The sequence below is a fragment of the Sapajus apella genome, unplaced genomic scaffold (genome assembly GCF_009761245.1).
Source record: "Sapajus apella isolate SASKATOON/1434 unplaced genomic scaffold, GSC_monkey_1.0 scaffold202, whole genome shotgun sequence".
Classification (NCBI taxonomy): Eukaryota; Metazoa; Chordata; class Mammalia; order Primates; family Cebidae; genus Sapajus; species Sapajus apella.
The window spans coordinates 78-12749 of record NW_022437142.1 but is presented as its reverse complement, the minus strand read 5'-3'; the positions used below and the strand labels follow the sequence as shown (position 1 = coordinate 12749).

At 42.0% G+C, this 12672-nt stretch overlaps 1 protein-coding gene and 1 pseudogene across 4 annotated transcripts in view; both read right to left on the bottom strand.

The window, feature by feature from the left end:
* ZZEF1 (zinc finger ZZ-type and EF-hand domain containing 1) overlaps positions 1-11819 on the bottom strand; it is a 104542-nt gene extending 92723 nt beyond the window's left edge. For 2 of the 3 annotated variants that reach the window (XM_032270031.1, XM_032270032.1), the window contains exons 1-4: positions 11138-11819; positions 9276-9475; positions 6917-7127; positions 2291-2407 (exon numbers count right to left, since the gene is read on the bottom strand). In XM_032270031.1, the coding sequence (XP_032125922.1) occupies positions 2291-2407; positions 6917-7127; positions 9276-9475; positions 11138-11277 (668 nt within the window). In that variant the 5' untranslated portion in view covers positions 11278-11819. The remainder of the gene's footprint in view (positions 1-2290; positions 2408-6916; positions 7128-9275; positions 9476-11137) is intronic. The other variant, XM_032270030.1, reaches the window with a different exon arrangement.
* Positions 897-1907, bottom strand: LOC116543979 (annotated as a pseudogene). Its single transcript, XR_004265773.1, has one exon. The product of XR_004265773.1 is annotated as a prothymosin alpha-like (transcript).
* Positions 11820-12672: the final 853 nt, after the last annotated feature.

Here is a 12672-nt window from a genome sequence, read left to right as displayed (position 1 = left end):
TCCAGAGAACCAGGGAGTGAATGCCTTACTTCTATAACTTTTAATCTTTAAATATTACATAATACTAATAAGCCAAAATAAATGAGCTACTGTAATAAGCCTCTGCTGTTAAGAAGCCGTGGGTAACGAGTTGGTTTGGCTAGAGAGCTGAGGGTTTATGCTTGAAGCACCAAAAATGTATTTTAGATCTACTCTGAATCACACTTACATGCCTTTCATTTCAACACATTACACTGAAACGTTAAAAATTGTCTAGATGGCTCAGGGACTGGTTTGTCATCTAATGCAGTAATGTCCTCAGGGCTCACTGAGGTAGAAGTGTCCCCACACAAACTGGTCCCTACTAGCAAGCTATCCAGGCACCCTTTCCCAGTTCTATAGGTAACCAGGCTCCCTGGACCTGTGTGTGAAGGTCAGCAGGTTCTGAGTGAGGACCACAGGCTAGACACAGCAGTGAACTGGGAGACTATGCCACTTGAACTTTGAGACATCCGTCCTGTCAGAATCACAGGACTACTCCCCCTGGGCCCTGCAACACCGCCCCAGGCCCCAATTCTTCAGGTCAGGTCATGTTGCTAAATAACAGACTTTGGATGACCGAACCATTATGTCACTTTCTCTTTAGCTGCTAAAAAGCAACCATTTTTAGTGGCAATCTTTAAAAGATTAACATATATATATGTATATTATGTATATATACACATAATATACATATATATATGTTAATCTTTTACATATATATATATTATATATATTTGTTGTTGTTGGTAGAAAAATTCAGCAAAATGAAATTCCTGTTTATTTTTGGACAATATTGTTTCACATACACATCAAACAGGCCAAAAAAAATAAACAGCAACTTCATAGACAAAAAAGGAAAAAAGGAAACCTTTTCATCTTTGGCCTTTTCAACCATCTCATCCAAACCAACTACAGTACAGCTAAGTACATACACAAAAAAGGTACTGGAATGCTCAGAATACGATTGTTTTTCTGAAAGTTGTCATTTTCGCTTTTCTTTACAAGGTTTTTTTCTCCTTTGGGGTTATAATGAAATAGTCATACCACAAGTAAAGTCAGAAGTAGGACACAGAACGCTCCGAAAGCTGCTTTGGTCATTTGAGATCATGAAAAATGGTTGACCCTAACAATATGTACAAAAATGTAAAATGTAAATAAAAAATACAAACAAATTTCCGTTTTCAAGTACTTTTAAGAAAAAAAGCAGGGCCTTGGAAGTTTTGGTGCTTTCTTCCTCCCCTGCTGCAAATTCTCACGGTTTGGGCTGGGTAGTGGAGAGCGCGGTGGGTCATCTGCGGGTGGCGCTGCCCGTGGTGGGCGGGCCTCTCTACTTGAAGGCAACCATGTTTAGATTCTGAGATGGGAAGTCGGGGTGAGGAGGTCACGGCAGCTTTTTTTTTTTTTTTTTTAGTTTAAGTTTTCCTTTTTTGCTGTCTAGTCATCCTCGTCAGTCTTCTGCTTCTTGGTATCCACATAGTCATCCTCAGCATCTGCAGCTGCCCACTCGCCCGTAGCAGACTCAGCCTCCGATCTTCATCTCCATCCTCCTCCTCACCATCACTTTCTTCCTCCTCCTCTTCCTCCCCACCTTCTTCTTCATCTACCTCATTGTCAGCCTCCTGCTCCCCATTTTCCTCATTAGCATTCCCGTTAGCAGGGGCATCTCTTCCATTTTCCACCTCTTCCACAACTTCCTTCTTCTCCTTCAAGTCCTTGGTGGTGATTTTGGAGCTGATGTCTACGGCTGCGTCTGACATGACGGGGCACGCCGGTGATCCAATGCAAGGGATTAAAAAGAAGGCGAGTCAGGGACTCTGGTGATAAAGCTGCCGGAGTCCGCAGCGGGGAAGGAGGCGCCTGGCTGAGGCGGCTGCGGTGAGCAAGGAGCCAGGTGCTTTTTTTTTTTTGAGACGGAGTTTCGCTCTTGTTACCCAGGCTGGAGTGCAATGGCGTGATCTCGGCTCACCGCAACCTTCGCCTCCTGGGTTCAGGCAATTCTCCTGCCTCAACCTCCTGAGTAGCTGAGATTACAGGCACGCGCCACCATGCCCAGCTAATGTTTTGTATTTTTAGTAGAGACAGGGTTTCACCATTTTGACCAGGATGGTCTCGATCTCTTGACCTCGTGATCCACCCGCCTCGGCCTCCCAAAGTGCTGGGATTACAGGCTTGAGCCACCGCGCCCGGCCAACATTATTTTTTAAAGACTTAACAAGCATATATGCCCTCCATTCCTCACAGAGTTTACCTTCATCAACCTTGATTTTACCTAGTAATCCTTATGAGGAAACTGTCCACTTCTTCCAGCACATTGGGTGACAGGAAAGTTGAGAAATCTGTAGATCCTGGTGAGAGAGAAAGTGGAGGCATGTGCTGCAGTGCCTTCCTAGAAGAGCAAAATGTAAAATCAGACAAAACCAGAATAATAGGCAGAAAATAAGCAGTGACAAGCTTGTTTTGACTAATCCCTGATAAACAGCCAGTGTTCCCAAAGAGGAGCTGGCACACAATATTAACTAGGCCTCCTTTTTTATTTGAGACGGCATCTTGCTCTTGTTGCCCAGGCTGAAGTGTAATGGTGCAACCTTGGCTCACTGCAAACTCCGCCTCCTGGGTTCAAGCAATTCTCCTGCCTCAGCCTCCCAAGCAGCTGGGATTATAGGCGCTCGTCACCATGCCCAGCTAATTATTTTGTATTTTTAGTAGAGATAGGGTTTCACTATCTCGGCCAGGCTGGTCTTAAACTCCTGACCTGGTGATCCACCCGCCTCAGCCTCCCAAAGTGGTGGGATTACAGGCATAAGCCACCGCACCCAGCCTAAAGTAGCCTTTTTACCCAGAGTCACAGTACTAAGTAGTCTAATAGGGTTTTGTCTTTCTCTTTCTCTCTCTCTCTTTACCTTTCTGTTTTTCTTTCTTTTTGGAAGTTCTGCTTCCCTCTGTTGAATAAAGCTCATTCGACTCTCTGGAATCCAGCTTTCACGTTAAGTATTGTTAAAAAAAACTGACCCAAGAGGCAGAGCAACTTGTGGATCAGTAGAAAATTTATTTTATAATTTGTTTAGCAGCAATAGGGAAAAAAAAGAAAAGAAAATTTTCTACCTGCAATCTTAAGACCTATGGGATCTACGGTATCTAAAGGTGATCATGAATTTTGTTTTCTCCTGAACAGATCAGCATGCCACCATCTCCACTCCTGCATGTTTCTTGGCCTTTCTGCCTTAACGTCTGTTTCAATGGTTTCTCTTTTCTTGTCTTTGCTTCACCGTTTATCTTTCTGAATCCCCCAATAGCTTTATCTCCGCTAGATTAGCAGTCATCAAAAATTTATGCAACACATGATTTCTGAGTCCTACGGTGTGCCAGCAACTGTGCTAGGTAAGTGAGTGTGCCATGAAAATTTTAAGGTATTCTGTGAATGTATCAAAATAACTCAAAATTCTGCAACTGACAGATGCTTCATGATAATGGTAATGAAAAACCCTGAAACAATTTCATTTCTACATTTTAAAATAGAGACAATACAGCAAAACTAACACAGTGTCAGCTCGCACTCTGCCCTAGTTTCTGTTCCTGTCTACACAATGAGTCATTTTTGGGTTGCACAAACGTGGCAGCTACATGTAGATGCAGCTGATCAGTGAGGTCTAATGCACACAAGTAGCATGCAATCATTTCCTGAATTTATTTCCCCTGACACAGGCAAACACTTCTGTCCCAAAATATTCTTTCCTTACCTATTTTTCCTCATTGATATTTTTTCCAATAAATCTTTAATTTTAAAATAGATTTAGATCACTGATCTTAAAAAGGCAGGAGTGCATGAAAATATCATTGCAGATAAACTAGTAAAACTGATCAGGGTCATAAACTTTAAAATATGTCCATTCTTCCAGCTGGGCGTGGTGGTTCACACCTGTAATCTCAGCACTTTGGGGGGCCGAGGTGGGCAGATCACAAGGTCAGGAGTTTGAGACCAGCCCAGCCGACATGGTAAAACCCCATCTCTACTAAAAATACAAAAATTAGCCAGTGTGGTGGCGTGCACCTGTAGTCCCAGCTACTTGGGAGGCTGAGGCAGAAGAATCCCTTGAACCCAGGAGGCAGAGGTTGCAGTCAAGCAAGATCACTCCACTGCACTCCAGTCTGGGTGACAGAGTGAGGCTCTTGTCTCAAAAAAAAAAAAAAAAAAAGTCCATTCTTTAACCACTTGGCACATGTACCAAAAAATAATGTAGAAACCTCTTCCTTTTCCTGAAAATCCAGTCCATAAGATGGGGCTGTGCAACACGGGGATTTGTATGTGTTGGGGAGAAAGGGGAGGAGTCGTGGTGACCTACAGTGAGGTTTCAGAGGCTGAGACGGGTAAGAAAGGTATCTTCACAAAGGTACAGCCTGGTATGCAATGCAGGCACCAAGTGGGGCAAGAAGGGTGGCCTTGCACAGGGTACAGTACTCAGGGAAGATAAGAAAGGCATCTGTGCAAGGGTGGCCACAGCAGCAGCCCTGCAAAAGATGCTGGAGCAGGAATGGGACAGGGAGGGTGTCCACGCAAGGGCAGGGGCAATGGGACACTGGTTGCATAGAGGTGGACTGCCTATGTATGGAAATATATCAAGTATGATGGGAAGCAAGTTTCTTGAAATCAGAGAAGGGACTCACAAATACACAAATAGGCTGAGCGCGGTGGCTCAAGCCTATAATCCCAGCACTTTGATTGGTCGAGGCAGGTGGGTCTCCACCTAAAGAGCCCCTGATTCAGAAAAATGGCTGATTCCAGGACTAATGCAGGGAACATTCAAGATAAGCCTGGAATATCCTGTGTCAGAACATATGGAAGTATTCCAAGAATGAGACATGTCAAAAGGACACACAAGCCAGACTGAAGGGTTTGCCACCAGCCGACTCCAGGATAATATAAGCACCAAAACTGGGGCTGATTATAATCTACGTATAAAATAGGAATCCACTAATACAAAGCTTTGATGAGGAATGAGATATTTACATAGTCTCAAAGTACCTCCTTCAATGCATTTATTAATTACGAAGTGAAAATAATTATTTTACAATGGAAAAGCCTGGCAAAAACCATGTTAATCAAGTGATCAAGGTTGACATGACTGCACTAGAATTCGGACTGTCTGAAGCTGTGTGCCACCCGATGGGATGCAATGAAAGCAAAGCATCATGTCTTGGATATTCCTGCTAGAGATACATACGAAACCTAAATCTGATCACAATGAAACATCACATAAACCAGAACTGAAGGACACTCTTCAAAATAACTGATCTGTCATTTTGAAAAGTATCAGGGTCATGAAAGTCAAGGAAATACTAAGGAATTGTTCCAGAATGAAGGACACTAAAGAGATATGACGGTGAAATGCAGAGTATTTCATCAGATCCTTTTGCTGTAAGGGGTGTGACTGGGGCAACCTGCAAAACTTAAAGGGAGTCTGAAGACGGTAGCAACCCACACCAAGGTTAATTTCCTGATTTCGATGGTTGTCAGTGAACGTTCTTGTTTATAGATAAAACACACTAAAGCATGCAGGGACACGGGGCGCAGGTTGGCAAATTACTCTCAAATGACTGAGGAAGAAATAAAAATTCTTCATTAAATGTATACTTGCAATGTTTCCCTAAGTATGAAATAATTTAGAGAAATTATCCATGTTAAAAGAGGAAGAGAGAATGAGGTATGGGCAACTATTACCCTTCAGAACTAGCATTGCAGCAATGTTATTTGCTAAACAGTTTTACTCAACAGTGCTAACAAATCTCAAAAGATGTCTAGAGAGCAAAACACTAGCGATCTCTTTTTGGCTGACACTCTCACAGCCTGCACTACAGGTGCCTATTATCAGTTACTGAATCTGCACAATACTAGTATTTCAGTGCTGCTGTACCTGGTTGTATTTGTCTTAGACGTTCGTACTTGGTCTTTTTGCCCTAATTTTTTTTTTTTTTTTTTTGAGACAGAGTCTTCTTCTGTCACCCAGGCTGGAGTGCAATGGTGCGATCTCGGCTTACTGCAACCTCCACCTCTTGGCTTCAAGTGATTCTCATCATGCCTCAGCCTCTCAAGTAGCTGGGATTACAGATGCGCGCCACCATGTCCCGCTAATTTTTGTATTTTTTAACAGAGATGGGTTTTCACCATGTTGGCCAGGCTGGTCTTGAACTCCTAGCCTCAAGTGATCTACCTGCCTCGGCTTCCCATAGTACTGAGATTACAGGTATGAGCCACCATGCCTGGCCTCTAGATCATTTTATAAGAGAAAAATTTCAAAAGGATTCTACATTTCAAAATAAATTATTTTAGTACCCCTGAAAAGATTTCACTCATTCGCAGAGAGAGCCCTCAACTTGGATATCCAAAGACCAAGATTCAAACTCATCCATTATTGCCTGGTCATGTGACTTTAGGAAAGGTCACAACATCTGCATCTATAAAATGGTAATTTTCACAGGTACATTTCAGTGTCAGTAGGTAAAATAATAGACAGCATCTGAAAGCGTTTTATCCAACATCGAATCCTATATAAACATGAGTAATTATTTCCCAATGGACAAGGAAGAGGGACAGCATAAATGACCTTCTCACAAGACTGGTCCACTTAGACAGCTGAAGAAGAACACTATAGAACTGTATGAGGAGGAGCAGGAAGGTGGAAGGGACACTTTTTCAGTCTGTAAAGTGAGAATGTCAATCAAAGAGAGAAGCAGTGCAGAGCCGAGAGGCACGAACAGGAAACACTAGTGCACCTGAGGCCGAGCTGACTGAGCCACAATGGTCAATGATGGAAGGCTGCTCAGTGATAATCCCTACAGAATGAGGGGAGAATGACAGCATGCCATGTTGAAGGGCTGGAAAACAGAGAGAATGACTTACTGAGTATTGTGCAGCACTGTCTGGACAAAGGCGGGATTTGTCTCCATAGAAGCCGTCACCAGAGATGTCAGCAGAGACCAATACCATATTGCAGAAGCATCTGAGACTGAGACCCCAGACTTCTTAACTCTCTGAAAGCCAACAGCCCTGAGACCATGAATTCTAGTGTCGCAGCCATCGCTAAGACAACGCTTTATGTTAATCTGGACATCTGTTGAGTACAAACAAAAAATTCAGTATTGGATTAACTTCTTTAGTTAGGCAAATGCTAGGCTCCCAACTAATAGCAAAATAGTAACAGACATTTTGAAAAGAAAATGCTGAAGATGTATTTTGATGACAGAAATAAATAGCACGTGCAATGGAACTAGTATATAACAAATTTGGCAAAGAGCACTGGCAAATCTAAGAAATCATAAGAATAATGTGAAAAATTAAGGGTGGCTTAAGTCTTTACAACAAAACTTCTCAGGAACTTAGGAGTCTTGAAAATTACACAAAGAACACTTTAAAACAAGCCTGACTGAATACATGGTAAGAACATTTCTAGAATTCTTCCTAGGGCTCTGAAATTTGGATTAAGTTATAGAACAGTAGCTGGCTTATAAGCAACTGTGAGAATTTATTTTTAATAATCAAATCCAAATAGATGATACAGACATGACTCAGTTTTAAGAGATGTCACAATTTCTTATTTGGGTTGGAGGAGAGAAGGTAAGAAGTTAAAAAGGACACAACTTAGAGAAAAGATCACAATATAAGACAGGAAGCATCTAATCCGCAAACCTAACTACTTATTTGCCTAGGGGTGAGACACAAAGACTCTATCTCCCTAGGCCTCAGTTCCTTTGAGCAAAGATACTTCTTTTGGCCCAGGAAAGCATTAGAAGAAATGAGATAAAACATGAAGCATTCCGGTTCCCTAAATGAAATAAGTCTGGAAAGAAATCACAGACTTGTGATTATTTCCAAAATGCTATGTGTAAAGCAAGGTTATAATGGCATAAAATTGGAAACAACCTAAATGTCCACGAATAAGGGGTGGGTTCAAATTATGGCTTTTTTTTTTTTTTTTTTAGATTAAGATTACAAGTGTGAGCCACTACACCTGGCCAATTACAGCAGTTTTTTTTTTGTTTTTTTTTAGACAAAGGCTTGCTCTCACTCTGTCACCCAGGCTGGAGTATAGTGGCATGATGTTGGCTCACTGCAACCTCCGCCTCCCATGTTCAAGCAATTCTCTTGCCTCAGCTTCCTGAGTAGCTGGGACTATAGGTGCACGCCGCCATACCTGGCTAATTTTTCATACTTTAGGAGAGATGAGGTTTCACCACGTTGCCCAGGTTGTTCGGAAACTCCTGAGCTCAGGCAATCCGCCCTCCTCGACCTCCCAAAGTCCTGGGATTACAGGTGTAAGTGCGCCCAGCCAATTATGGCATATTTTTACAACACTAAATAAGGGTGCTCATGAATATAACACATTCTAAAAAATTACAGAAGACCATGCACAGACTATCAACATTTTTGTAAAAAGATATGTATACATAAACAAATATATGTATACAAAAACAGATACATAAAACTCTTTTTTAGGAAAAAAGCTGTGTAAATATGCCTGTGCGTGTGTGTGCATGTAAACCATGCACACACTTACACAAATACACAAACACAAGAAAAGGTCTGCAAGGATCCACAGCAAGGCAGTCACAGTAACACTCCCTGGGTAGTAGAAGTTGAGTATTTTTGTTTATATTTTTCTAATTTTCTGATAAGAAAATGGGAATATTGAGTCAAAGAGGATCATTTTGGACCTTTAATTTTAAAAAATCGGAATAAAATAATTTAATGAAAAAAGCTGTTTCACTGCTCTTCTATAATCTTTCTTTTCTTTTTTTTTTTTTTTTGAGGTAGAGCCTTGCTGTCATGCAGGATGGAGTGCAGTGGCGCAATCTTGGCTCACTGCAGCCGCAGCCTCGCAGGTTCAAGTGATTCTTCTGCCTCAGCCCCGCCAAGTGGCTGGGATTACAGGTATGCACTGCCACGCCTGGCTAATTCTTGTACTTTTAGTAGAGACGTGGTTTCACCATGTTGGCCAGGCTGGTTTCGAAATCCTGACCTGAAGTGATCCGCCTGCCTTGGCTTCCCGAAGTGCTGGGATTATAGGCGTGAGCCAGCATGCCCAGCTGCTAATCTGTAAATTTCTACAACACTTAATGGATGAAATAATAACCACTTTAGTGTAGGTCCTAAGAAGCAAATCAAATCTCAAAAACTAACAGCCTCTCCACTTCAAAGGGCCTTCTGCTAGAAAATATTACTTCCTTGCCTCTTCCCATCCCCTCAGTTCTGTTGAACTTACAGAGCTGACTGATGTTGGCATTTTCCAGCAGTGTCACATAGCCGGTGACATTGCTGGGGATGTGCACGTCTCGGACTTCCTGAAGATCGCTGGCACTCCTCCCCACAGCCACCGTCACCTGCTGTGGCATGTAGCTCTGGTCAGAGGCAGCCACTGCAATGGACAGGTGCCTAAGCACAACATCTGGCTTCATTTTTAAACTAGAAAACACAGAGAGCAGAAACCAGAAATGTTTATATGAATCAAGAACTGACAGGATCCAAAAGTCCCATCTCAAAGATCCTACATGTGATACACCCAAAGGCTAACTCTCCCAACAACAACTAACTTGAAATGCTGGCTAGGAGTTTCAAAGTCCTTATGACCTTTGCACATCTCTAAAAGACGTTTCGGTTCAAGATTAATCTTATGATTCCTTTTAAGCTATTTGTACAGAGAGGAAAGAACAATATGAACATTCTAACAAAATCCGTTTACCTGGCAAAAAGCAAATTTTAAACCATGTACAAAGAATTGAGTATAGTTCCTCATCTGTAAATTAAATGTCTAAAGGTCAAATGTGCCCTCTAGGAAAAAACAATATAATTACTTCTGGCACTTATTTCTACCAACTGGAATTAGCCTGTTTTCTGAGGGGACAGGTGAAAATTTCAATAGCAGCTTCCGAACTTCCAGAAATACCACAGTTTATTATCATCAGTTCCACTCTAGGATTCCTGAGCATACCATTCCTTCTTCTAAAGTGACCAACTTACTTGCATACAGTGAATTTCAAAAATGTATAGAAACGGGCTGGATGCTGTGGCTCACGCCTGTAATCCCAGGACTTTGGAAGGCTAAGGCGGGCAGATCACCTAAAGTCTGGAGTTCGAGACCAGCCTGGCCAACATGGTGAAACGCTGCCTCTACTAAAAATAGAAAAATTAGCTGGGTGTAGTGGTGGGCACCTGTAATCCCGGCTAATTGGAAGGCTGAGGCAGGAGAACGCTTGAACCTGAGAGGCAGAAGTTGCCGTGAGCACAGACTGCGCACTGCATTCCAGCCTGGGCATCAGAGCAAGACTCCATTTCAAAAAAAAAAAAAAAAAGTATAGAAATGGACCGGGTGCAGGGACTCGCACCTGTAATTCCAATACTTTGGAGATCAAAGTACAAGGATTAAGGCCAGGAGTCTGAGCCCAGCCTGGGCAACATGGTGAGGCCCCGTTTCTTTTCCTTTTCTTTTTTTTTTTTTTTTTTTTTAAATGTATACGGTGTTTCACCATGTTGGCCAGGCTGGTCTCAAACTCCTGACCTCAGGTGATCCACCCACCTTGGCCTCCCAGAGTGCTGAGATTACAGGCATGAGCCACCGCGCCCGGCCTGTGAGACCCCGTTTCTACAAAAAAGTGCAAAGAAACTAGTGAGGCATGGAGGTACATGCCTAACTCCCAGCTATTGAAACTGAGGCAGGAAGACTGCTTGAACCCAGGAGTCCGAGGTTACAGTGAGCTATGACTGCACCACTGCACTCCTGCCTGGGTGACAAAAAGACATCCTGTCTTTAAAAAAAAAAAAAAAAAAAGGAGAAAGGATATTTCAACATACAATCACATATAAGCGCTTGTCCTTTGTGATGAGAAACTAGTGAAAAAAGATATAAAATCAGTACTAATCTGAAATTAATCAAATGTTATTTCCTCCTTAAAAATATCAGGGAAATTTTCTATTTATGAATATATAAGCCAGGTTACATGATTTCACATGACTCCTTTTGCTTGATTCTTTAAGCACCTTCACAGATAGCCACTTAAAAAATGAAAGCAGTTAAGAAGAAAACATCCCAAAATTAAAAAAAATTAAAAAGTATGATACGCCACCCACCGAATCCAGTGTGAACAGGCACTGCCATCTGACTGCCAGTAGGAAGAGGTTTCTCCGTTTGTCATCTTGTCAATGTCGGCAGAGTTGGAGGATGTTTCTATATAAGCATAGCACTTTGCTACTGACTTGAGTTTATCCATCTCAGGGCTTCTAGTCAGATCTCCAGGGCTTTCTGCAGGGGAAACCAGAATTTATTATATGACATCTCTCTCGCAAGGGGAAAAAAAGAGTCACTTAAAATATCTAACAGAAATACGTTTGGTGCTTTGGCCCTAGAAACGCAAATCTCCCTTACAATCTCCTTCCAGATTCTTTTGTAGTTTGTCAGTGTCGTGAGTGGGTTTTCATGTACATACCTGTCTAACATGAAAATCAGGTCTCCTTCCAAAGAACCCACTGGCCAAGGATTATCCCATCATCTCATATTAGTGCAATTCTTTAATCACTGATACATTTGCAAAACCATGCCGAGAAGAAAACAGTAAATTACAGTTTGAATTTATATTTTTAAATAATGAGTGACACTTTTTAAGCTGCTTGCTTCTGAGTACAGTCTAGTCCTGCCCTCTTCCATTTTCTTCTGGGTCAATGCTAATATTTTCTATACATTATCAAATGCATATATAAACATATATACATAACAGTTAACATTTGAGTGTTTACTATGAGCCATGTACTTTTTCGTTGAGATTTTTTTCAGAGGGTCTCACTCTGTTGCTCAGGCTGGAGTGCAGTGATGTGACCACAGCTCACTGCAGCCTCAATCTCCTAAGCTCAAGTTGATCCTCCTGCCTCAGTCTCCCAAGTAGCTGGGAATACAGGCATGTGACATCACATTTGGCTAATTTTAAAAAAAAATTTTATAGAGGTGGGGGTCACCCCTGTGTTGCCCAGGCTGCTGTCAAATTCCTGGCCTCAAGTGATCTTCCCACTTCGGCCTCCCAGTGTACTGGGATTATAGGCATTAGCCACCATGCCTAGCCATGTGCTTTTTATACATTCTTTATGTATTAATTCATTTTAAAAATAAAGAAACTGGCTGGCCTCATTGGCTCACACTGTAATTCCCCTACCTTAGGAGGCCAAGGCAGGGAGATCACTTCAGGTCAGGAGTTCAAGACCAGGCTGGCCAACATGGTGAAACCCCATCTCTACTAAAAGTAAAAAAAATTAGCCAGGAATGGTGGCATTCCTGTAATGCCTGTAATCCCAGCTACTCAGGAGGCTGAAGCTTGAGAATTGCTTGAACCTGGGAGGCGGAGGTTACAGTGAGCCGAGATCACACCACTGCACAGCAACCTGGGAGACAGAGTGAGACTCCATCTCAAAAAAAATAAACAAATAAAATAAAGAAACTGAGGAACACAGAGTGACATAATTGCCCAAGGGTGGAGTTAATAAAAAATTTAGTCAGTCAATTGTATCTTTAACATGTTACAAAATTTATATTTGTTACCTAGAACGCCATTTGTTTTTGACTCTGCCTATGATACCTTTTGCTGTGAGGAAGGCTGAATTTTCATACAGACTAATTT